The sequence below is a fragment of the Pagrus major genome, chromosome 23, assembly GCF_040436345.1.
Source record: "Pagrus major chromosome 23, Pma_NU_1.0".
NCBI classification, from domain to species: domain Eukaryota; kingdom Metazoa; phylum Chordata; class Actinopteri; order Spariformes; family Sparidae; genus Pagrus; species Pagrus major.
The window spans coordinates 22,799,581-22,826,386 of record NC_133237.1 but is presented as its reverse complement, the minus strand read 5'-3'; the positions used below and the strand labels follow the sequence as shown (position 1 = coordinate 22,826,386).

At 41.0% G+C, this 26,806-nt stretch overlaps 2 protein-coding genes across 3 annotated transcripts in view; one reads left to right on the top strand and one right to left on the bottom strand.

The window, feature by feature from the left end:
• Positions 1–129: 129 nt before the first annotated feature.
• Positions 130–2,317, bottom strand: mpg (N-methylpurine DNA glycosylase). The gene is made up of 3 exons (XM_073494757.1): positions 1,924–2,317; positions 1,232–1,436; positions 130–1,039 (listed from the first exon to the last, which is right to left on the bottom strand). Exons 1-3 carry the CDS (start codon positions 2,176–2,178, stop codon positions 594–596), a joined length of 906 nt encoding a protein of 301 aa, XP_073350858.1. The 5' UTR covers positions 2,179–2,317; the 3' UTR covers positions 130–593.
• Positions 2,318–12,077: 9,760 nt separating this feature from the next.
• Positions 12,078–26,806, top strand: part of rhbdf1a (rhomboid 5 homolog 1a (Drosophila)) — a 28,161-nt gene continuing 13,432 nt past the window's right edge. The window contains exon 1 of one of the 2 annotated variants that reach the window (XM_073495342.1): positions 12,078–12,451. The gene's annotated coding sequence lies outside the window, so the exon portion shown is untranslated. The remainder of the gene's footprint in view (positions 12,452–26,806) is intronic. The other variant, XM_073495343.1, reaches the window with a different exon arrangement.

Sequence of the window (26,806 nt, the reverse complement as noted above, 5' to 3'; positions counted from 1 at the left end):
GTCAGGAATCCCAGAGGTGGGGAGAGAGACGGCAAGAAAGGGAAGACTCTAAACATCAGACAGGCTGTTTTTGCTTTGAGGGAAGCAGAGTGTTCCAACCATCTGTAAAATCACTGAGTCACTAAGAAGTGAATTTCTCAAGTTTTAATGTTTATTAAAAAAGACAGATGGCAGAACCTAAACAAAAAAGACTTGAGTGAGTAAAGGTACATTTCCATCTGATATTTTTTAATAGGCACCAATAACTTCAGTCTTATTGATTTCTATACAGCTGACTGAAGTTCTGATCTTTTCTAGTACAACTTTGCATTAGTATCATAAATGCACTGTAACATAAGAACCATTTTGTATAATTTATGCAGAGTACAATTTAGATTTTCAACTAGTCATGGAGTTTATTCTGCCATGTTGAATTTCTAAGAACAACAAAATTATAAAAATATAATGGAATTATTTCAAAAAGTATTAAGTTCATATTCCTAAGAAGTAGTGCGTCCCAGCAAGGAAAAAATAAAGTCTGAAGTTTTTAAACTGCCTAAATGATGAAGTCCACAAAGGGAACAGATGGCAAAGTAGTTTCAGGAATAGTCCTGTTAAGTCCTTTTGACATTGTGCTGTCCTGTGTCAGGCTGCACATCTGAGGGACCTAAATTGCACATTACATTTCCAGACGGAGACAGTCTTTCTGCCTCTTTATTCACTACGCTAACACAGGGGTGTCCACGAAGATAAAACCGCCACGGCTTCTTGGCCCATTCCCCATGGGACTCAATTCCAATGCGTGGTGCTGACACTATATCATGGGGTTCTGCTGGATTTGTGTCTCTCTCCAGCCACACTTCAGGGTCTGAGGCTAGGTCTCGACGATCGAAACAACGAGGTATATCTAGAGCCTGGCATAGCTTTGAAGGCCCGTTGCAAAGCTCTTTGTCCTTCAGTTGACGGGCTCCCTCTTTGCGTCTAGCTACCCTCAGCTGCCTCATGACAGGCTGACCCTGCAGGGGCTCAAGGGAACGCAGCAGCACAGCAGCACCCTCCCCTGTGAAGAAAGCACACAATATGCATCAGTCAGCAAGGCTCCACTCTGTCTACTTCCTTTTGCCCTTTACCTGCTGACAATAGAAAACACCACTGTGTAGATTTAATGTAATATTAATAATGATAACACTTCGAGGAAAAGGGCTCCGTCACACATTTTCTGTTTGCATGGGGGCTGGGTTAATGCTTTTACCTTTACTAGACACATTCATACAGAGGTAGATGCCATAGATCGGATACACGTAGATTGTGCCAGGCTTCATGAACATGGCTGTGTTCCTCTCAGTGCGTTTGCCTCCTGCTGAGTGTGAGGCTTTGTCTTCCCCCCCAAGGTAGGCTTCAGTTTCCACTATTCTCCCTTGCAGCTCAGTACCATCTGCACACCTGCGGATCATCACCTGCAGAGACAAGGAATAAGACAGATGCTGTTTTATTATAAGTCAATTAGTTGAGTAACTAATCAACAGAAAAGTAATTGTCAAGAACTGTAACAATCTTTAAGGCATAATGACAAAAATTCCCTAGTTCAATCTTGTCATAAATGAATAAACATAAATCTTTTGGTTATTGACACATGCCCAGACATTTGAAGATGATCTGGGGCTCTGGGAGCTTGTGGTCATATTTCATTATCTGCTGATACTGTACGTACCACACAATTTATTGCTTAATCATGACAATAATATAATAATAGTTGCAGCCTTACATTTAAAATGAGTGGTCTAGATGCATTTTACAGTGGTTTGGGCTTTTGTAAAACCATGTAGGTTGAAGTGAGGTTGTAGCTGAGTGTAATCAGTTACAATGAAGGATTGAAATAAAGAGTAACCACATGTGGGAAGACTCTCAGATAAGGAAATCATCCAGGTAAGATATCATCATTACCTTCCCGAGGAGTGCTTTAGCCAAACTGATGCACGGTTGGTTGAAAAAATCCTCTCCCAGTCTGTGCTGCGGATCTTTCTTGGTGAAATAATGGCTTTTCTCCGTCTCGGCACTTTGGTCGTTTTCCCTCTGATGAATGGGTTTCTTCAGCTTGGCAGGTGAAGCCTTTCCGTCCACATCTGTCTGTTTATTAACTGCTTTTTCAGGTGTCCCTGCTGGTGTCAGTGCTTGCATCTTTCGTTTACTCCCTGCCATAACGTTACCGCGAGACACTTTTAAAAACGAAAAAAACCCCACAATTTATAATTTAAACATATGTACGACACAGTTACTGTCTTTCTTATAATGTCACAAACACCGTTACATTCATATATATATATTTATATAACCTATATTAAACCATTCGCCTTATGAAGGTGGTAGTGCTAAAATACAGGAAGTAAATGACTGTTGTGTATCTCTTAAAGGGACCGCGCACCTTTTCGAGAGCCGAGGTCACGCCCCTTCCGGTTTGCCCCATGGGACCTTATTTTTTTTAAAAACTTTGTATTTATACTTTGTAAGTTTTGAAAACCCTTCCACTGGTCTAGTGTTGAAATCCTATAACACTGTATGACTCATTGTGAACAGTTTAAGAACAAATATCAAACAAATTTAAAACATTGTTTTATTCAATGTATTGTTCTTCCTTTTCAAAGCCTGGTGCCAAAATTAACCACAATGCAACTTAACTACTGAGTGAGATCACTGACGACAATTTCTTAGATTACATGCAGCTTCCTCTGGAGCCACAAAGGGCTTCAAACTACTTTTCTCACATATGCAGTCGTACTCCCCAAGACCTATAGTTACCCACAAATACCTGTCACTTGGTTGCATTTTGACCTATCTAGGTCTGATAAGTCATACAATTAAAACTATTTTTTTTAATGTGGAGTGCCAAGGATGCATTGAGGAGTCTCACAGTCTGAGGAAAGAAGCTGCCCTGCAGTCTGGTGGTACGGCACTAGAACAAAGCTTACTGTGTTTTATAATCATCATATTGCAGTTATTGATCTTACATAGCCACAAAAAGATACACTGCCTCATCACCATGCATCCTGCAAACAGCAGTGTTAAAATAATATTAAAAATATGTTGCTTCTTTCTCTCACGCACTTACAAAACAAATGCACACGCTAGCCAGATCAAGATCTTTATAACATGAGACGGTGGTGCTCGTACCAATTTTGTCCACAGACGCCACCAGAATCAACACAACATGAAAGTTCCCTTGTTGCTGCTTTAAATCAGTGTTAGATTATTAGTTATGCTGCAGTTTAGTGTTTCCTATTTCGGATGTCTATCACGGCTTCCACAAAATTCTCAAACATGAATTTGCGGTCTAAAGTTTTCTTCCTGCTGCACATAACAGCCAAATTTGCTGATAGGTGAAACCCCCTTAAGCAGTGGCCTTTTCCTGCTGCTGTCTTATCTTTTCAGTCTCATTTGAAAACAGTCCACTCTAATAAGAGGTTATAAATAGAGCTGGTGTGCTCATGCCTGCCCGTGCCCAGGAAGTGGATGGCGCCAGCACGGCCCCAGGCACTGTGTGTCCATGTGGCGCTCTGGAAGACTAACAGTGTGTGACATGGTGCTATGCTATAGACTACAACTTTATCAGTATAACTTTCTTTTGCCTTGTTCTGGAAGCACTGTGGGATTTAAAGCTAATGTCTGCATGCATTCTCCAGTTATTTATGGCTATGAATTTTGTACCACTACTCCTTTGAAAGGACTTTTTTGTCTCATTTCCATTCATTTTGAGCTGCATTTGAGGATTGTCAGCTGGGGTTGACCTTCTCAATCTATGCAGCTTGTTCAGACTAGCTTCTGCTGGGATACTGCGGCTTTACACTTAGGGTAGATTCACAATGCCCTTCTTTACAGCGTGGCCATTTTCTTGATTCTGATGTTCAGCAGTCTTGTTCTCCTGCCTGCTGGACTCAGCTTTGGCTGTGTTGATTTGCAGAAACTCCTGAGCTCTCTGCAGCTGAAGTATGATCCCTGATACAACCCTTGCTTTGACAGGAACCCTTTTTCCTGTCCTCCTGCAGCTGGAAGAAGATCCACTCATTAAAAACACAGCACAGAAAATGCATATTACAGTTTAGTCTGTGCCCGAGTAATTATACATGTGCATTGATGATTAGATCAAATTACAACAGAGGCACAGACCATAGCAAGCCTTATTAAGTACATCAGCTCCAGAGAGCTGTTGCTCATTCCACTGTTATATCAAAGTGTATTTTAATCACATTGGCCTGTGTTTGTGTGTGTGTGTGTGTGTGTGTGTGTGTGTGTGTGTGCAGTTAAATATCTTTACTTAAGGGTTTAAAAAAACCTGTCTCATTTCCAATATTAATATGTTATGCCATCTTTTTGTATGATGTTTTGCTAATAAAAAAAATTACATTTATTTAAGATTTTTGAAAATGCATTCAGCCATAAATAAATTTGAATGAAGAAAAGATTGGTAACATCGACTACTATAACTAAAGAAAAACTCCTCCCCCCAGATAGGCCTCTCTCCTTCAGTAGTCAGATCTTTGGAGAGCTGCCAGTAAGTGCAGCATGCTTGCTGGTGTTAACCTTATGTGTGTGTGTGTGTGTGTGTGTGTGTGTGTGTGTGTGTGTGTGTGTGTGTGTGTGTGTGTGTGTGTGTGTGTGTGTGTGTGTGTGTGTGTGTGTGTGTGTGGCATTGCATTGCAGAAATAGGTGAAGGGCACACATCACTGGATTGAGGGTAAGTTGATATACTGCAGCAACGTAAAAAAGTACCATAAAAATTCCCAGATCAGATATTTGCATGTCTAGTTATCGGATGTCAGATGCCTTCGTTTTTTTCAGAAAGGCAAAACTTGTGACTTATTCACAAATAGTCGACAACATGTTACAGAAAGGTCAGAGCAGTTTTTCTAATGGAACCAGTTGCACAGTAGTTATGGACAAGACCTGGATTGACTTATTGAGCCAGGATATGATCCAGACAGAAATCTGCTGAGCATGTTCAGTAGAACAGTTCTGGTATGGGTTGTTGATTTTGTCATGGCTGGTGGACCAGTGAAGGCCATTGTTTGCTTTAACTGTGTTTCCACTGCCTGTCAGCAGTGATGGTGAGGTCTGGGCTGGGCAGCTTTCATTGTTGCTGCCACTGATAATCTTAACAGCCACAGCTTGGCTGTAGCGTTGCATTCTGGATCGCTTTCAACTCCAGCAGTCACTGCAGTGATAGTGAAGCTGAGCAACGACGCCAGAGTCTGTGTGCAGATGGACGAGCAGAATGCAGGCAGACTGAAAATATCTTACTAAATCATGAGTCAGAGACTCCTGTGAAGAATAAGGGTTGATCTGCTGGATATATTATCCTCTTGTCATGCATTGTTTAGAAAAGGAAGTAACTGCTAATATTTGTTATTGATCAGTGGTTATTTTGATAAAGTTTATGTAAATTACAATTTACAATGTGAAATGATTTGTTTCAATTTGTTGTAACTTTTAAAGAATCTGTAAATATATATTCATGCACTGTACATAGTTTTAATACCGCGACAGACGGACATTGCCTTCTTTGGTTTATATCTGGCTGTATGAAAACATTACATCAAACACATGACTGAAATGGTTTGACCAAAATAATCTCACTATTTTGTCTAGCCATGTTTATGATGTCTAGGTCTGAATGCGAGTGCCATCAGTGTAAAGGTCAAAATGCGTGCCCTAAGTAAACTGTATATATTGGCAGAAAATTTACTTATTTTCCTAAAGCTTTTTCATTGATGAGTTCTTCTGTGGTTACAAATATCACAAGAGTGATAAACCCTTTACTGTTTCCAAACTAATAGATACCTGCATCAGTGTGGCATAATGTACTCAAATAGATGAACTGTCTCATACAACATATAAACAAATCAAGTGGTGCAGTGGTTGTGTTTCAGCAGTAGATACTCTATTCCATTCATAACCATTTAAATCACTGCTTTTATATGAGAGTCATGACTTTAAAAAAGACATCTGATGTTCCTTGTTGCAAATAAACAAGAAAACTATTAGCAGCAATGTGTAATTTGAGCTGCTGAGACAACCTCTGGTTTTATGCTGTTTAAATTTGTATTGCTTACATGATGCCATCATATCTATAACAGATTTTAGTGTTAGCAATCCTCATTCCATTACGAGGTGTGGCAGTAAAGAGTCTTACTGTCATGTGATAGTCCAGATGGTCTTTCAGAGGAATTTCACCATGAATGTCTGCATTCTTGATATTTTCATCTTTTTCTGTTTTTCTTATTGTCTTCTGTGAAAATCAAAGACGGCAGATGTATACCCTTGAACAACAGATTGATTGAATGCAAAAATACCATAAACACAATGATCAGCTCCCAGAAGGCTACTACAAATACAGATTTTTCCGTAACATTTTAACTTTAATCATTTTTGTGACAAGTCTTCTTACCAAGCCAATGAGTGGCAGAGCCGGGTCGTCATCTGCATTCTCAGTGTTTGATGGGATTAATTATTAATTGAAGACAATTAATGATTCATGAGTCTCGTTTCTTGTTTGCTGCAGACATGTGGTGTGTGCTACACAGGTGGGAGGGGGAAGCAGAAGGATTACTCCATGTGAGTTCCAGTTCACACACCTGCACAACAGAGACGTTCTTATGGAGAAGCAGGTTTGTCTTTTTGCCACATCTGGGATCTCATGCCCACAGGTTTTAACAGAACCATATAAACACAGGTTAGGAAATAGGCATGTGTGTGTTTTCCTTTATTATATTATATTTGTCTAGACCACATATGTTTGATTTTGCTTTGTCTGTTCTGCATTATAGAAAATTAGTATAGTTAGAAACAACTCTGCAGAACCCACTTTTTAAACCTAAATAAACCAATAGTAGTTTTTTTTAATACTATTTATCAGTTTTGAAATATAAATGATAGGGTCAGTAACAGTCTGAGGGCTGTTTTAGTAGATCATTAAAAGACAAAAACTCAGCCTTCCAGCTGTTTAGTTTATTGATTGAGCCTCCACTAAAATCTCCAGCCACCTGATCTTTCCTGGTCTACTCTGATAACAGTTTCCTTGTCTCAGCTCACACCTGTGGCTTTCAGAGGGAACAACCGTTGAGTCAGACAGGATGGACTGGAGGGAGGGAGGGAGGGAGGGAGGGAGGGAGGGAGGAAGGCTAGACGCAGGATCTGAATGGTCTTAACACAATAACAAGGGAATCTCAATCTGCTCAACAAAACCACAAAAGCTTTCCTGACCTCTTTAATTTCTTTAGCAAATTCCTTCTGCTGTGATATTTTTGAAGTAGTAGGTTGTCTTTTGCCAGTAATGCACAGTGTGAAGTCTATCAATGAATGCAAACCAGCACTGTATTTTAACTCAGTAACTTCAACTCTACAGTGATATTGATTATATTATCAGGACTTATTGTGAACACAACCTTAAGTTAACATCTTAATTCCGTTTGCATACAAAGCTCTGAAATGCCAAGAATTCTGACAGAAAAGGCGGACATTTCCTTTTGTAGAAAAATCATTAGACCCATAAAACCATCCTTAAAAAAACATCCTTAAAAAAGTCCAAAGCTTTTCATGCCCTCTTTTGAATATTTCTTTCTGTGGTAAACCATGTCACCCATGTATGAGCAAAAAACTCCTTTTGGTCTCGACCCAGAACTGATGGTCTCTCCCCTCCACTTCTCTGCTTGGTTGAAGAAAGAGGAAGCTGTTTATGGGCCGTCTGACGATGTCTTTTTGGTTAAACATTACCCTTGCACTCAGCCCTTTTATCTGTGTCTGACTAATGGGGCTTCAGGGGGCCTTGAGTGCTCCTACAGGTCCTTCGTCGCTTCCTAATTGCTGCCTTCGCCCCAGTTTCAACCCTTCTGTGTCCCAGGGGAAACTTCACCATTAATTACTACAACTTCATGGTATATCAATCAGAGACTCTAGAGTAGACCACTGAATGGTCCTTACATAGCTGAGTGCATGTAAAAGGGTTGATTAAGTTCGATAAACCCATTCCTGTGGTGGAAATACTATCTGTTGCCTAATTTAGGAGCATGTCCCTGCATCAGCTTGATTTGCAGTTTGGATATCAGTCATGCTGGCAGGGACGAGACCCATGGGTGCAAGACGGAGTGGAGACATGAGCTGAGAGGAAGCTCTGGTCTTTCATACAAGACCACTTGTCAGATTTGTCTGCGGTGTACCTGCTGTATATTTTGGTTTTTCCTCACATTTGGACTGACTAAATTTAGTCTTTTTCTTGCTCAGATTTGAATTAGTCTACTGGAGAAGGGCTGCTGATGATGTTAAGCTGTGGAGGAGGTGTTAAAAAGATTTCGAAAAACCACAGGTACTGCACGGTAATTGTGTACAGTTTTGATGTAGCTGTACTTTTATAGAATATTTATATTTTATTCAACTGTTATTTACACTGCCAACAGTATAAAAATGTTCAAATTGGCTCGGCAGTGATGCACCAGGATTAATTACCTAGTAATATAATAGTATATACAATAATGTAACACTCTGGACACTTTTGTTGATGCTTATGTACAATCTAGAATTCTGGACTTGTAATGGAGTATTTTAAAGTGTGGTATTACTGAATACCTCCTCCACCATTGGAAAACAACTTTATTGTTCTGGTATTTCCAGTAGATCTGTAAAGAATACTATTGAATACAAAAGTCAGGCACTCTTGATTCCATGTTCTAGTAACACAAACATATCATCTGCTCTGTCAGCATAAAAATGGGATCATATTATGTATTCCTTTATTTTAATAGCAGAAAGGCACCATGCTGCCACATTCAGTGAAGAGTGTCTTAGTCAAGAATTACATCAAAGCAACCATGAAGGAGACATTTTCTAGAAACCTGAGCCACTTGTGCCTCTGAAACCTCATCTGAGGAAAGCTGTGTACTTGGTGCCTCTTGTCAGCACCTCAGAAACCCTCTGCTTCCTAACATCCATCTCTCTCCTGGAGAGTACTTCCAGGTGGATCTGAGCTTTCACTGAAACCATGATGGAATGCACTAGATGGTCTTTTCATTAGATGGAGCAGCAGCATGTATTACCCGGTGCCGTAGAAAGGTTCATTTTCTCTGTGAAAATCTCCTCTTTTTTATTACAAAGCAAAGTGATTTAAACAGATTGAATGAATTAAATGTATCTATGAATGTCTAGATATACAGTCTCACAGGTAATTGCTGTGAAAATGCCTTGGACTCAGTTTCTGTAAATGGTCTCACACTTGGAAATTCCCATGAGGTCTGGGTATGAATTAATGAGTAAGACATGGCTGCAGAATCCCACGAGTCAAGTATGGGAGGAATCTCAGCAACAATGATGTGAAAATAATGGCATGCCACACATGTGAATCTCATTTTTTGTGTGGATTGGTTGAGTCATTCTATCCATCCATCCATCCATCCATCCATCCATCCATCCATCCATCCATCCATCCATCCATCTATACACCTGATTTAATTATTTGCACATTTTGAGGCCATTCACGGATGGATGATAAATTATGGGACAATGGGCCCCTGGCAACAGGCTTGTAAAGGACCTTCACCTCTCCCTCCAAGATAGAGGCTGGACACCCAGAAGAAAAGAGATACAAAAAACGAGAAAACATGATTTTCATTAAAGGTCTCTGATCAGGAGTGGAAGGCAGGATAATTTTACTCGAGCTCTGGGACTTTCCAATAAGAAATGTTAAAAGTAACTTCAAATAGTGGCTCTGTGTCAAAACCTGATAGGCTCTTAAGTGGATCAGGCAGTGATTTTCAATGTGTACAGAGACTGTTCAGGCGTTAGTCAGTGATATTAACATCAGCAGACCCAAAGCTCCGGCTCATATGACACCGGTGTAATATGCAGTAGCTAGATACTCACTGATTTGAAGAAGGTTTATGGGATTTATATAATTAATAAAGACAGTAGGTTTCTTCACTGGCTCAGTAGCAGGACTGTGTTATTCAACGGAAACTTGGGAGCACAGGGTGTATGGGTGGTTGCACAGTGTTATCATGTGATGCCATGATATCATCACCGTGTCATGTGGCAACATTGCATGGTTTGTCTCAAAATGGATGAAAAAAAGGGGGAAAATATGTTTATATAACACATTTGTATGATTCCCTTGACATGTTGACACAATGTATCTATCAACATGTATGTATTTATAATTAATAATAATGAATCAATTCATTCTTGAGGGGTTCGGGATTACATAATGCTCATATTTCATTATTTAAAAAAATCATCACTGGGTCCTTTTGTATAACAAAATTCCCCAAAATGAGGAAGTTAGCCCCAAATAAACATATCTGATGAGAGTAGAGGGAGCTCATGTCAAGCCTGTAAGTTTGCTGAATGTGATACAGTGCAGGTCCGTCAATTATTGGACAAAAATCTGAGTGCAAGCTCGTGAATTTCTATAAATTTACGTTACCAGATGAAGTCCTTTATTGTTTTGTATTGTCAGGGCTCAGTACTGAAAAAGACACTAGCAGAAGGCTCTGTATCTCCAGGTTTTGGTTCAAGATTCAAGCTCACACAATATGTGCCCTGAAATCCAGCTTTATATTCTGAAGTCAGTATCTACAAGTAGCGATTTGAATAAGGGGAAACTTTTAGCAAACAAATATTAAGAATAGTAATTGAAATATCAGCTGGGATTTTTTTTTTGTAATGTTGCATCATCAGGGGATGTCACAGTGGCTTGTATATTTAAATCTGCCTGCAGTGTTGCGGTTTTTGTTATCGTTACATGCTGATTGCTGATTCACATGACCCATAAAACACGTATTAGGCCCACAGTAATCAAATAAGCCTGTGCAGATAACAGACTGCCATGATGGTCCAGGCTAAGGACAGACAAATTATCCAGTGTGTTTTTACAGCTCACCAAAATTGATCACCTATAGGTTTTTCAGACAAATTATTACTCCTTTTTTTCTGTGATATTGTGATTTTGTATCACATCCCTGCTGGTTTGGTCCTCTGCATCATACAACACTCACTTAGCTACATGGTCCTCGAGTTTGTACTGAGCTTGGTAGATTCCAGCAAATTGCTTTATTTCCATTACTCCAGATCATTGTAAAGAAGTTTAAATAAAGGATAATGATAATAGCCTTATAAATAAATATGTTTTTAACATTATTTCCCTCACAAAGGTTTAAATCAGTATTTAAAAGTAGGCATAATCTCCAGTGAAATAAACTGAGCTGGGATTTTCTTGTATTTCTCTCACTGCAGATTATATTAAAACAGGGCTGTAGCTACAATTGAGGACACTGAGGTCATGTCCTCTGTATTTTTTCTGGGTCTTTGATATCCTAATGTTAATGTCGGTCATATCATTAAAATAAAAAATTATATATCATGAAAAATGGCTAATAAATTTTTCATCAAACTTTAGTTAATAGTTATTTCACTGTTAGGTAGCAATTAAATGCTTTATAAACTTTTAATTAGCAATTCTTTATTGGAAAGTTGCAACTGATGTTTTTAACCTTTAACTGCTTAATACATGTTTTATGAACCATTTCATTGTTTCTTAACATAAATAAGAAGTAAGTTTAATACATTTAAGTCAAAATTGGCCATATTTGTTATTCTTCTTTTTCTTCTTCGGTCAGAGTCCAATTTCATCTATTTGCTGTAGCTGATATTATTTCATTAGCGATTATTGGTCCTGTCAAAATGCAGAGAAATGCACAGATTTAATCTGTAGTCTTCAACATTTTCTGGATGGATGGATGGATGGGTGACCTCAGTATTGCTAAAATCCTGGCTATGGCCCTGTATTAAAATGATGTTAAATTACAATTTGAATGTAGTCATTAAACATTAAATGCAAGGGGCTCCTCGAAGAACTTAACATGTGTCAATCACTGAAGAGGGAAAAGAGACTTGGACCCCAGTTGCAGCCCTCGGACCCTCTCTGGCTGAAGATATCGCTTAGTCACCGTCGCTCGCCGGGAGAAGCAGCGCCTCCCTGTGTACACAGCGATTGGTTGGTGATCTTGACGGGCTCGCCTTCTCCACAGACTGTCTCCAGTCCAGGGCGGGGCTGGCTCTCCGTCAAACTGAATTAGGCTACAACCGGCAGAAGAAAACTTGCCCAGGGTCGATCCATGGAGCAGTGTGGGAATGCTGTATCCGTAGGTGGGAATCAGAGAACCGGACGGGCAGCCACATTTCGGCCACATCACCCTTGGACTGCCTCTGCTGCTGGTGTGAGCAAGAGTGACCAGATTTAACAGCACGGCACCGGGCTCGGCTTAAAAACATCTGCGGGGTGGAAGAAGGAGAAGGAGAAGAAGCGCGTTTATTCCTGCGCCGCTATCGGGATGATGTGACAAATCAACTCGTCTGCTGCCTGGGAAAAGATCTGTGAAACCGGATTTTATTTTTTTTTCACTGCTGGAGATCATCTGAGCTGCTTGATAGAAGGGTAAGTTGTGTCATTATATCATGACCGTCTCCTGCGGTCGCCCATACGGAAGGCAGCAGCCGGGAGGAAGCGCTCACGCGTCGTGATCGAGGGGGATACACGAGCTGATACTAGTCGATTGAATTACTGGTCGATCAGTCGACATGGGAGTCCTTCACACCCTACACACAGCATCATTTAGGTTACAGTGTGCTGTGCTATATGCGCTGCTTTTAGTGGAGTTTTCATAGTGAAAGCTATTTAAAGTACTCATGTAGTATAATTGGATCTACCTTTAGGCCCAGTAACCTTTTTAAAAAGTGTGAAATACCCTGCACATTCAAGGGATGCTGAAGTGGATTTAATGAGGTGTGAAATGAGCCTCATGTCTAAAATGAGACATAGGCCGGGAAGCTGAATTTCCTTTCTTTTCCTTCCTTTCCTTTTTCTTCTGCTTTTTTTTGATTTTGACTAAAACTTTCATTAGGACCACACTGTGTGAGCCAAAGGCTTGATTGAGCATCATGTGGCTGGAGGCTGATGGAAGATAGCTTGACCCAACTGTAATGACCAAAGAATGTAGGCTACATACATGACAACGTTGTTGAATAATCATGCAACACATCACGCATAAAGTCACGCCATGACCTCACTCATCTTTGTCATCCTCCTCCCACTCTTCCTCCACCTTCTCTTGGTCATCATCAGCATCACCATCATCTTCCTCAAAGGCAGTCATGAGTGTGTATGCATGTTTCTGTGAATCAACAAAAAACATCATCACACATTGGCTGTGCTATAAAAGACTACTCACAAATGTTACATAATTCACAATGAAAATATTGATAAGAAAAGCAGCAAACCGCTTGCGCTTCTCATATCACCTCTCTACACTCGACCCCTTTGATCCTGACAGTATTTCTTCTTTAGATCTGTGTTTTCTTCTGCATTGGGGTTTTCATGAGGCTGTGATTCAAAGTGACTCACAGCAGACAGTCACAAAAGGCACACAAATTCCACAAAATCATACGCGTGGAGGGGCCACCTCAATGTCTAGATTTGACTCATCAGAGGTTAAAGGCTCCAGGACGGAAGCTCGCATCTTAACAAACTGCAAACTTGTTGACATCAGAAAGGTTACGCGCTGCAATGTCCTACAATACCTGGGCAGACTGAAGTGAAACCATAGACGTACTGTATTAGAAACTGCTGAGTTATTTTGGCAGACAGGACATAGGAGCACATGGCCTGGTTTGTGTGCCCAGTGTTCCTGAAACCGTATCACATGGAGGGAGGGGGAGATCATGGCTCGGGGTGATGTAATCACACCGATAAAGCTGGGCCCTGATGTGTGATAGTGGCAGTCATGCTCATCCTCTGTATCTACTCCAACTGCACCCCAGAGACAATATTACCAATGTGTGTGTGTGTGTGTTTGGATGTTTATGTGGGTGCATGTTGGTACGTGATACTCGTAGGGGGCTAGGAGTAGCAGTGCTGAGGCAGGTGGACCATCCAGGCTGGCCTGTGTTGACTGGCTGGTATGTGAGATTTTCAGGGGGCTGCTGAGGGGGCCACACCGTAGTCATGCCTGCATGACTCATGGCGCGGTATCTGTCTGTCTGTCAGTCTTGCCAAGTGCACACAGTCCTGTACAACTGCTTCACGGTGTTGCCTTCAAAAAAGCTACAGAGAAGGAATTTACGCTCAGTGGTTATGTAACACCTTTATTCATTGACATTCTTCAATAGAAATGTCTTTCCATACATCTCAAAGCATGCATTACTACGCCAGCACCGTGGTGATGTTTTTCATGTGGCCTAATCGCTTCAAGATGATGCATTTACAAGCAGGACACAGTTTTTTTTTTTTAGTCCAGATCAAGCTCTCTTTGTAGATTTGATGCTCTGCTGATGAGATGACGTCTTCAGGACTACAAAGCAGTGATAAGTTTCTGGGAAGGAGCCCCCTGACTCTTCCCAAACAGGGGTGTACTCTCTGTGATTGTTGGTCATTTTCTTCAGTGTCTGGATAGAGCTCTCTCTGAGTTTCAGATGAAACGAGCGTCACTTGGCTGAATGCTCCCATGTGTGCAGAACACATGCTTCTCTAAATAACCTCAGGCTTTTTCGATGGCAAACATCTGTATCACGAGTCAAAACTTTGTAGACTTGAGAGTCCTGTTTACCAGGCGACCTGAATTTTCCCTTTATTACTGATGTAGAGAATTTGCTCTGATCATAATTTTAAAGTGGTTTAACATACTGTGTTAAAGATATACTATGCAACATTTCTACATTAAAATGTCTGAAAATAACAAGACCGTTGTCTTGTTCAGTACAGTTGTGTACTTAAATGAACTCCAACAATATTCAAAACCAGAGAAATACGTAAAGTTATTCAAGGTAATTGCATTTTATTTGGTCGCCTATGGCTTTAACTTCTGGGAGAGAGTCAGAGAGTGGGGAAGGACTAAACGTAACGTTTAAATCTTTAAAATAAATCTATAAAAATGCCCTTGTCCTTGAACAATTGTGCCTGAGTCACGTCAGATAGATCTCCCATGATCACACGCTACTGCATACTGTACATGTAGTCAACATATATTTTTAGTGCACTATGTCAATTTCTGCCCTTTACGATAATATTATAATCCTTCAAGTTTTTCATTTCACATGTTCACACATTCTTTTAAACCCTGACAGGATGCTGATTTTTCCATAACGTTCCCTGAAGCAGCTTTTAAAAATCCACACTAAAACAATATAGCTTAATATTCCACTTTCTGTATCTGTTGTGTCAATATATCACAACAGAAGACACCGTATTTTTTGTTGGTTGCACCATTACACCACAGGGAGTCATTATAGAAGTTTTGTGCATTGTTTTATGCTTTTCAGAATTTCAGCTCAAGATATTTTGTATCATTAGGGTCTTAACTTACACTAAAAAATACATCTCTGCAGGTTTAAACAGTGCTTATCTACTCATTCTAAGCTTGTAATGATTGAACTACTCACTGTGAGTGTATAGTGTTGAAGAGGTTATTAATATCAAGCAGCATTTGTAAAAGCATGATGAATTTAAGTACTACGGAGCCGAGTTATATATTTCTCTGAGACTGTCATGTCTCTGTTTTCACAGCAGGCGTCTGCTTTGTATATAATCTGCTACAGTGAAGATTGTCTCCTGTGTTGACTTGGGAATGTGGGGCAGGGCAGCAGTATCTGGAGAGTTTAAACATGTTAACCGACTTGTTCTGCTACTTTAGAGACAATATGCGTTTCTGCCAAATATTTGTTACAACTGTTCCTACTGCTGAGCTCAAACAGACATTAGCTTTAAAGCATGTCAGGTACGGTTTTACAGGGGATTGATGGTGAGAGAGCCCACAGGCAGTGTTTGATCATCAAGTCCTCCGTGGTTCTCGCTCAGCGCGTACCTTTCTGACTTTGATGTCGTTCCGGTTTTGACTTAGCTGTCAGGAGCAGGAAGAGTCATTTTTCTCACGTGTCAAATAATGTGGTATTTGTGGAAAAACAGAAACCAAGTTGTGTCTCCAGTGTCTGCCATGCAATACATTTAGGAATGCAAGCAAATACATTGTGCCTCGATATCTTTGGGAAGAAACAAAACATATATTGGTTGCGGTGCATTGAATTGAATTACACTAAAAGTGTGGTGTTTGTTACTTGTACAGATCATCATCCTGTTTGTCTTATTGGAAATACAGTACACTGAGTATTGCGTGATCTCAGTGTGCTCCCCCTGTTCACGGTTTGGTTGTGTGACTCACAGCCGTTGCATTCAATTGTTCCCGTCCCATGACATCTTGGCGGTGGCATGATGCAGCGGCAGCCATGACGGTGAAGTCAGTTGTGATGTAATGCTGTAATGCAGCAGCAGGGCTATTTCAGGTCTGAGCCTCCAAGGCCTCCGTCTGCCAGCACGCCACCCAGCCCTTCTCTCAGTCAGCACCTCATATGTCATGATCCAGACAGCCATACATGAACCGGCATTCACAGAATTTACTAGAAACCTTTGATGCACAGGTTTGCAGAAAAGTCAGAGGCGTAACTAAATTGAAAATATAGGTTACCATGAATTGTTTTCACAGTTATTTGGTTTAGACCAACATTAGGCAGCAGCAGAGATGAAAACATCTAATTTGGAGTTGGTAGTTACAGGGTGTTTTCTTTCCTTGCAGCTTGTGTTCTCACTGACATGGTGTCTGAGGCTGGTTGACCTCAGGACAAAACTCATTTTCAGGGCTGTGGGAATGCTGTGTGTGTTTTCTCAGAAGGCTGGCACTTACAGACCAGCAGCAATGGTTCCTTGAACTTTGATCTTCCTCTTGGAGTGTGAGGAGCCCTCGGAGGGCGTTTCCAGAGATAAACCAATAAATATCTTTCTTTACCTGGTGCCTCAAGACAGAAATATATTTGCCAGGTGTGTTGCAATTGCGTAGTTTGACCCGTGTGAATTCTCTTGTCAGGGAGTTTTGTTTCAAACAAAACAGACAAGCTTGCTTTAACAGAAGTACAGCTCAATGGACAACTTGCAAAAAATGAGTGCAGTCTCCTTGTTAGAAATAGACTTAATTTTGTGCATTACTGCTTATTTTCATTTAAAAAGTTCCTTAAAACGCAGTGCATGTTATGCTAGTCGAAGAAATACACCACAATTTCCACAATCTGGCAACCTAAATGTTGTCTTATTGTTAATGGATAATTTAAATCATAAAGCCATTGGTTACAACTTGGACTGCATGATTCCAAAATAAAAAAAGGTATTTTTTCTCTTGCCTGTTGTGCTGTTTATCCATGTAGATTGTTTTGGTGTGAGTTGCTGAGTTTTGGAGATATCGGCCATAGAGATGTCTGCATTATCTTGAATATAACAGAACTAGATGGCACTCGGCTTGTGGTGCTCAAATCGGCGACAGCATTGTCTTGTTCCTGAAATCATGACCCACGTACTCAAGTAAATTCATGTACGAACCATTTTCTTTCCGGAAAGACAGTGTGCATCTTCTCAGGGACAAGAGGCTTACTTACTAAGCTAGCTAACGTTACAGTTCAGCTGAGGAGGATGCAATTAATGTTTACATCCCACACTGTTATGAGCACAAGCCAATCATCCATCCTTCCTGGTGCACGGTAATACTGTCGTGTTTGGTTAAAAGAAAATAGTTCCTACATGAAACTGCTCACAACAAGATCCATGTATTACCTTGAGTAACCAGGTCATGATCTCTGGAAGACATTACTCTTGAGTTTTTCAATTGCACTTCTTTTTGGCCCTTTGATCACCACAAATTCGAGAGAAGACATCTCTTCGACTGATATCTCCAAAATTTAGCAACTCACACCAAACAATCTAGATGAATATATAGCACAACAGGCAAGAGGACAGATATGTGTTTATGATTTTGGGGTATGATTTATTACAGAAGAGTTAGAAATACTAGACCTTAATATTCAAAATACACCCACTTAGTTATTTTGTGGTTTACTAATCCACATTGGAGACTGTAGTGCAATGCATGCAGCACAGGCCTCAACTGCTGTAATGACAGCACTGTGTTGTGTCTGTTTACTTTTTCTTAGATCATTTTAAGACCAGAGGACCAACTCAAGGAACACCCTGACTGATACAGTATCCCAGCACAGTCGCATGAGAGTGCAGTTTTAAATAGGATAGCCTTCCCCCAGCCCCCCTTCACTCCTCCCCCCACCCCTCTATCTTTGGCACAGTCAGTCGTCATACCCAGAGGCTGTGAATCCTCATTGTGTACCAGACTGCTGAAGTCAAGTTGACTGCTCCCTGAATGGAACGGCACACACACAGTTATATCTGGACAGTTTCAACAGTCCCACCAACATCACATACCATGCACCAAACTCACTCCAGCAGCTTTCCCAGAAATGAGGGTGTGTTTTGGACTCCTCCGTGCCTTGTGTTTTACTGGCCTTTTTCGGAAGAGGTGGATCTAAGCGAGTTTGGTTGTTCTTTTCTTTTGACTGACTATTTAAGTGTTGTGCTGAGAGGTCACTAAAGTGTGCCCATGGAATATCACCTATTTTATTTTTTATACAAATAGATTTTGGTTAATCTGTCGGACTGTGTTTGTCAGTCAGATGGATTGACGTGGCATCAAGCCAGCCGCTGTTGGCATATGTGAACAAATACCTGATCGTTTAACTCTCAACTTTCCTTTTCTACTGCCGCCGCTTCTCTTCACACTCATGCCAACTTTCCTTCCATTTGCCAGTTGACACAGCGCTTGTAATGCCGCGTGCCAGGGAAAATCATGTAAAGCCTCTCATTTATGGTGCCCAGTTGATCACGCCCAGTTAGGGTGAAGGCATCATGCTCAAAGGCTAATATGTGGTGAAGCATATTCACACAGGATGGGGCAAAAACAAACATGAGCAGTTATGAAAATCAACGCTAATATATTCCTGGAGGCTGACTGAGTTTGTACTGCGACTCTGTTAGTTTCACTTCTCTTGTCTGAATTAGACATTCTGTCTCCTCATTTCCTGATCATTCGTAGCTCCATGACAATATTTGCTTGTTGTCAAACCTTTAGCGGACTAAGGAAGTGTCCCTAGATGTGTGCTCTATGACCTGGTGGGGAGAACTGACTTTATTTCCATAGACAAAGAGTCTGTGTGTTTTCTTCAGTTAAGTCAGAACTGAGAAGGCCTCCCCCTCACTGGGCCTATGCCTGTCCCAGAGGACCTGACCCAGCCTTCCCAGTTTTCCTGTGCCTTTGTCGGGAGTTTTCCACAGATCTTTTGGCCCAGCTGCACAGCTTCATTCTTCCTCCTTCCTCCCCATCATTCTCGCTTATATATCTCCCTGATCCCAGTGCGGAGACCTTGGTTTACCCTCTGGGTGTTCCCCTGGATGCCCCCTCACTTCCCCAGAGTAGCCTATAGCAGAGTTGATATTATTAGCTGGTAAATGCATAAATCTTGTTTATGAGGTTTTGTTTGCTTTGATCACTGATACATTCTGTAGTGGACTTTTACTCCAGTACAAATAAAAGCCTCTGTCTCTGGGGAAGTCTACAAGAAGTGGAATTACACTGAACAGACATCTGTTCCAAACTTGAATCAAAAATGTTCAATAGTTTAGGAAAATTATTATTATTAGACAAATTAAATTGTAAGATGCTTCTTGGATTAGTGCAGCTAATGCAACCATTCTAAATTTAGTGCTATTTAAGCCACGTGTGCATGTACACGTAAGTAACACATCTGTGGGTCTGTGAATGTTCTTCATTATCTGAAAGAACTGTCTTTGAATACCAGTCATAGAAATGGCGCCGCCTTGATGAATGACTCTCCCTTGTTTTGACACAGAGACCCAAATCTCACCTTACATTTATCTGAGTCATTGCACCACAATCTAAGGTGTTCACAGCCTCTGCCAAAATGTATTATGACCCACATTTGTGTCCCATCCACAGTGTCTGAGTGACAGGCAGACACACATATTTCTCCGAATGTCAAAAACTATATCCGAAACACACTTTCTGTAAAGTTAATTTTATTCCTTTTTCACACAGTAGTTTGAGCAGAGGGTGTGTTGTAGTTGATGTTTGTATGACTGATGTTTGTGCTCTTCCCACCACTCACAGTGATGGGAACTAGAGCACATACTGCAGCTGTGAATAAGCACTTATCTGTTGGTCAAAATGCTTTATCTTTCATAAGTCATGCCCAGCCAGATAAATTTTGTGTGTGTAAGACTCATTTTACTGATCACTCTCTGCCTCTTCTGCTTCTCTTTCATCCACATATTTGCCTGTGTAAGAGAGGAGAGAGATTCAAATATCAGAGCTTTATTAAAATGACCTAGTTGTTGTGTGTGGAACAAAAACGGTTTTCCCTCCCTCCAATCCAGAGGGAAACCTGAAGGCTAAATAGGTCTCTGAAGTTGTTGCCTCTGCAAAAATTTAATAAAATCCTGCTACCTGTGACAATCACGTTTGTACTTTCACCCAAAACACTTTGTGTGACAGTGATGTGCAACATAAAATGTGTTTTGGTGCAGAAGGAAGCTGCTGGCCTCAATTGATATTCCCTGTCCTTCACTTGACTTACCTCAGGCTGTGCACACTGCCACATAGACACTGCACACTCATAGATACACATGCGCAGTGCACACCCACGCACATGTGTGCGTTTTTACATATATTCACACCCTGCAGTGGTGAAAATCGATGTAGTCAATAATATGTACTCTGGGCTGTTACAGGTCTGCAGATCGTTCAGGGAGACATTTTCTGAAATTGCATGTGAAGGTTGCATCCGTCAGAGGCATTTTAGTAATTTCAGCAAGCGTATGACATGAAATCTTTGAGAGATTGAAAGGGTAAAAGACCTAATTAGACCTTGCTCTGAAGGTTGAGCCAATCTATGAAAAAATTATAGAGACTTTGAATAAAAAAAATAGACGAAAATAAATTAATGACATGATTGAATGATAGATATCCTGGATTCATGACTAGTAAATGTAAGCTGTCTCTTTTTCATGCCATGGTATGCACATTTATAAATGTTTGAAGTGTTTTTACGTTTTTATCTCACATCCTTGATATGGGTGTTCCTCCCCTCTTGTTGATACAGGTGACTTGAATTTGCTTTCAGAGAAATTTAGCAATGTGGATGGTTAACAGCTGCTGTCAACAAGATGAAGACGTTATTTTTAAGGGAAAAGAAATCAGCAGTCTAATTTATTGGTTATTTATATTTTTCTCCTAAGAAGTCACATTTCAATCCTCAAAATCCAGAGCATTGAAGAGTTTATGTTAACTGTAATCATGACTTATACGTTGGTTTGATTTTGACCAAAAGTGAATTGCCTTTTTTAGCCTCTAAAGTTCTTTGACATGATGCTGTGGCTTGCTTTATTCTTTGAGAAGCTAAATTAAGTAAAGTTATGAAATTATTAAGAATTCAGTTTAACTAATCACTCCTTATCGCCTTCGAAAATCCCTTTAAGCGACAACTTAGTGGCTGACTTTGGAAAGCTCTGTGAAATGAAAGACTAGAAAGCCTCCATTCTCCTCTACTTGAATCCATGCTAATATGGCTAATTCCCATTGTCCCATTGCTACAGGCCACACTTCATCTGCTCTCCTCAATAGACGTGTCAGCTTCGATGTCACAGTACACTGCAATCTCACTCTCTGACCGCTCTGCACGAGGCAGGAGTGGGCGGCAGGCCTGAATCAAACAAGCCCTATTATTTTCTGCATACAGCGACGTATGCTTCAACTTGGCCAGGGAAGGGATGTGTATGTTTACGTGTGCAGTGTGGATGTGTTCCTGTGCATGTGAGCAAGTGTATGTTGTTTCCGTGGCTGTGTGGACCGGATGTGGAGAATGTGGCTGGCCTGCAGTGTGTTTCCTGCTTTGGTTTGCACGTCTCCCCCTCCTCAGCTCTGCACTTCCTTCCCTCCCGCACTCCTCAGTAAAATAAGCAGCAACCTGACCGCCTTCCATGCTGGTGGTCTCCAACAGAGGATATGAGATGACAGAGCTGATGGCTCTCCTTTGTGAAGTTATTTTTAACCCAGTTGATTGATTAGATCACAAAGATAAAACTAAACAGTTGTGATCGTAACATGACACTGTGTGCTGTGTTTTCTGTTTTTAAGATTTAATCAGCTTACCAGGGTTATAGCCGTTGTCCATTAATCATACATGCAATATACCCAATATGATGTCTTTGCTAAACCATAATGGAGTTACCTCGTCTTGTGCCTCACCCTGAGTAATTATTTCAGCAGGGAATATGCTTAGTGGGCCATTTCCATTGATGGAGGAATTGTAACTTCAGCCTGCTCTTGCTTTTTTTGACCACGATCAGGCTGCACAATGACCGTTGTTCAGCCCTGTCCACATCAGGCGATACAATGCAGCCTTTTGTAGGCTTGATTCAGGCTGATATCATGCTGGAAACTATTTAGATGGGGATCACATGTTGTTAGGGAACGCTCTTTCTGAGATTCTCCTCTTACTCACTTAACGAGAGAATGTCAAACCTCCTGTAAACAATGAGTTGCTTGTTTGCAGTCTCAGGACACATTTGGGAGGACTGGATGCTGTACGAAAGATGGCTTACTTCCCATTGTTGTCTAAAGTGTATTCTACTAGTAAGCCATATGTCTAAGATGTGTCAAACCAGGGCAGGTCACGGGTTGAGACCTACACTATAACCTTGTCAGAAAGTCTCTTCTCATTGATCTCCTGATTATATCTGGTGAGTAGTATAAATAGAGATCTCTGACAGGAGCTGTCAAACCAAACTAAAATGTTGATCATTTTCATCTGGTTCGACAGCTCTAATTTGAAAATGTAATATTGAAATAAAAGTATTTCCACGCTTTGGAAAAGACTTATTGAACATATTTGAAAAGATGTAGTCCTATGCAACAATCCGTTTTTAAAAACATGTTTATCCCATTACATAATTACATTATCATTTACTACTTGTAATAAGCAGACAGAATCCTATCTAAATCTAATTGCCTTTCATCCCTCTCAATCCTGTGAGCAGAATAAACTATAGTATTATAAATTAGACATGCCAGTTCTGCAATGAACTGGCCAGATGTGCTTCTGGTTTTAAACATCTACCAAATCTTTCTGTTCACCTCTGACATAAGGTCAGGCCCTCTGGAGTATTATAGTGTTGTTGAATTTCATTAACTGTCGTGCACATGCTCTATTTGCCCCAGAGCGGAGTTGCACAGTGGGTTTCAGGAGCAGCTGATTTTTCCCCACTCTGTGGTAGGCATTGAGTTTCCTTGTAGGGTACAGCTGGAGATACAGTAAGTTGAGATAAGCTTCTACAGCAAACAAAGAGGTTTCAGGTCTGGCAGCTGGAGTCCCAGCTTAAAACAAACTGCTTATCAACTGCTTTATTCCAAAGTGGTGAAGGCCATTTAGCTGTGGGCTGATTCCACAGGGTGTTACCAGGTCTGACTGAAGTGGTCATGGAGTATACACGCAGCTTTGTTGTTATTGTACAGAGCCATATCTAGTTTTCTTGGCCTGTGAGATTTATATAGCCCACACACAGGGAGTTTTTACTGTCAGCTTCTTCCCCAAGATTAGAAAAACAAACAGTGGACTGAGACAGATATACTAAGTGAGCCTTATTTTTCCACTGAAGTGAAGGCAGGTCTTTACTTTCTGTTGTGAGCTGAAACAGGCACGTTAACAATCCTGAGAACAGAGGCGCTTTAGCTGAGGGGCCTCTTCTGTGTTTGCAGCAGCTCCAGTAGGATGGGTGCAGTAAATAATTCACCTGTGCAGAATGACTAAATAATTCAACTGCTGAATTAGCCACCCATGTAATAATGTTTCACCTGTACAGCAATAAGAGAGAAAGATTGTGCTGAGCAGAGCTGATATTCAGTCGGCTGATACTGTGTTCATAAACACACAGAGATTAAAGTAATGGTATATCTTGGTTTCTGTGTTCTCTTAACACGTCTCCCCTCCCCTCATATTGATTTCCTGTGCAGGATATTACTGCACGTAAGACGGCTGGGTCCTGTTCTGATAAAATAACAAAGTGCAATTTTCTAGGACCAACAACACACTGTATAAGGCTGACAATATCTAAGGCTTTGTTGAGGAAGACGGAAGGCAGTGCAGGCAATACGATGGTGAAAACAGATATTGCTTCTGGTGGTCATTTCTTGCACAGAGATAGCTGCATCCAGTTCTATTAAACTAGTTTGATGTTCACAGCTTTTGAAGGGTGTAGTCACGTTTTCTTTTGACAGAAAACAGCCCACTGTTCAGAGATCTGGAGCAGGATGTTTTTTATGTTGGTGTTTCATCCAGACGAACATTTGCAGTTGAGCTCTATAAATACACCACACGCACGTAGCCCACTGTTAGGAGGCCATTTTTACTCTCATGAGCTATTCATATCTCTGGCACTCAATCCTGTCATTTAGTAAACACTGTTATGACAGTGAGGGAGTCTGGCAATGGACCCGATACAAATCTGTCACTCCAGATTGAAACCGCTGAGACTAAAAGGTTAAGTCTCCATTGTAAAATCCCACCAAGTGCTGACAGCCTGAGTTAAAGATCTGTGGAAAACATGGGAAAATGCATGAGCTGCTCCACCCTTCTTGGCTGGGTCTGTCAGCCATGCCCACCCTCACACCACCCACCTTGCAAGTCAAAGCAGCCCCACCCGCTCACCGTGCCTGCCCCTCAGCTAGCTGTGACACTTGATCTCAGGGTCAGCTGCGATGGGTATTTCTGCTGTGTGTGTTTTAATGTCGTAAGGGCTGGTTTGATGTGACAGCCTGTCACATGTCACTAGGGTCAATTCAGATGACTGCAGCTTTACTGGTGCTCAGTTGCACTTCACTCGCCTGCGGCTGTCCTGGAGTATTTTTCTCCCTGTTAGATGGGCAGAAAGAGTGATTGAGAGAGGCTTTAAGGCTGAACCGTGGACCACAGCTCAATTTTATATTTGTTGAGGAAGAAATTGTGAGTGGAAGCCATGTGTTGAAGTCATATTGTTCATAGAATCAAGAGCTCTGATGCGTTCTCCCTTGGTTATATCATACATGTAACTCTGTATTTAAATCATCATCTACGACTGGTTAAGTGACCTGGCATTAATGTCTGCAGTACAACATGTTTATTTTAGTGCCTTTGTCTACATTATGTTTCTATTCTCCTCACCAAAATGAAATATCAGTAGCTCTGTAGTTTTGTTTGCTTCTTAATTGTCCCGGTCAGAAGCACGATGTGCTATGTAAAGATCAAAAGCAAGTTCTGCAATTAATGCACAGATGGGCCACAGATGCCTGCAGGAACTACACAAGACACATGCCTGCAGTGTTATTAAGTGTAAAAGATTTACGTATAGTTCGTCTGTCAGGGTGAATTGCCGGATCTGTTGCTCCTTCATATTGTTTTCCACATGCCTCCACCCAACCACGAGAATGACTATGTGGTCATGAGTTTCTGCTCACCATTACAAAATCCCATTTAAAGGAACAACAGCTATTGAGGTTGATTTCAAAATGACATCATTAAGTGTGTCTGATCTAGATAGCACTTCATTTGATGCCTGATTTGCTTTGTATGGTTTCTTATATTAAATAGAGCCTTTACCTAGAAGGTTTTGTGTTATATAAGTGAGAGAATAACTTAGGCAGAGTGACATGTCTGAATAGCCTAGTTTCCCTCCATTGTTTCCAGTCAAGCATTGCCTCCAGCATGGAATGAAACATAAGGAACAATGGATAGTAGGAGCATTTATAGTGAATGACTAACTGTGACATCATGAGGAAAACTAAACATAACCTGTTTGTGCCATTAGGTTGTAAGTGAGACAGTAGGCTGTTAATAATCTGGAACCTGCTTAGATTCCACAGAAGGAGAGCAACATCACTCGATATTGAAAAGCTTGCTAATATGTGGGAAATGCTTAGGTAACACTACAATAATTTGAGCCTGAATGGTCAAAAAGATTATTTGTAGCAGACAGGAAGAGAAAAAGGATGAAAGAGGGAAAGGAGGAACAAAGGCCTGAGGCCAGGAAGTGCTGCAGTTCTCAAGAATGAGGTATCTGGACTTTTTCACTACCCAGATTAATGAGGTCATCCAGTATGGCGCCTGCCCATGCATGTTAGGTGGCAATTGCTCCTGTCTACTGTCCACCTTGACTCTATAATCCCTGCCGGGAGCAGGCTAGGCTACCTGGCCAGCCAACTGAGCCTCTGTCAGCCTCAATGACACAGCTCTGTCTGCCACCCTGTGTGGCTGCAACTAGCCTGCCTCCTGTAGAGTAGCACATAGCAGCAGAGTACACACAGTACCCGGAAACCAGCCAGCTCCTGTCCATAATGGTTAGACTTCATGTGGTTTCCTTCTCTGCCATTTCAGCTTGGTTCAGTTTCAGCCAGAGATCGTGAGGAATGTGGATATGGCATGCTCTGAGATTAGAAATGGCCCCGGCTAGAGAAGATTTAGAGAATGTGCAAATATTTCTCAAGACTATCCCAGAAATGTAAAATTCATAAATTACTTTTTGAAAACACGTGATACGGTGGAGTCGTGTGCACTTTGTAGAGCTCTGTGTCCATCATTTCTCTTCATGTAAATAGTGAATAGGGACATTTTAAACAAGACATCTGCACAAAACGAATCCAATATAAAAGAGGCCATGGCCAGATTACTATTTTATTTATGATGAATGTGAAACTCGCAAGCCTTTGCACATATTTGAGGCATAAGAGCAGTCGGAGAAAACTGGTTAGGTTGTACACAATGAACAAGCACAAAATGAAGCAGTATCATGCCCCCACCCTCACTA

What these genes read in the sequence shown, in the direction of transcription:
- mpg (XM_073494757.1), bottom strand. Translation starts at nt 2,178, where the DNA reads ATGGCAGGGAGTAAACGAAAGATGCAAGCACTGACACCAGCAGGGACA. An exon ending in CTAAAGCACTCCTCGGGAAG is followed by an intron (nt 1,437 to 1,923) that starts GTAATGATGATA and finishes TTGTCTCTGCAG; the next exon opens with GTGATGATCCGCAGGTGTGC. An exon ending in TATGAATGTGTCTAGTAAAG is followed by an intron (nt 1,040 to 1,231) that starts GTAAAAGCATTA and finishes CTTTCTTCACAG; the next exon opens with GGGAGGGTGCTGCTGTGCTG.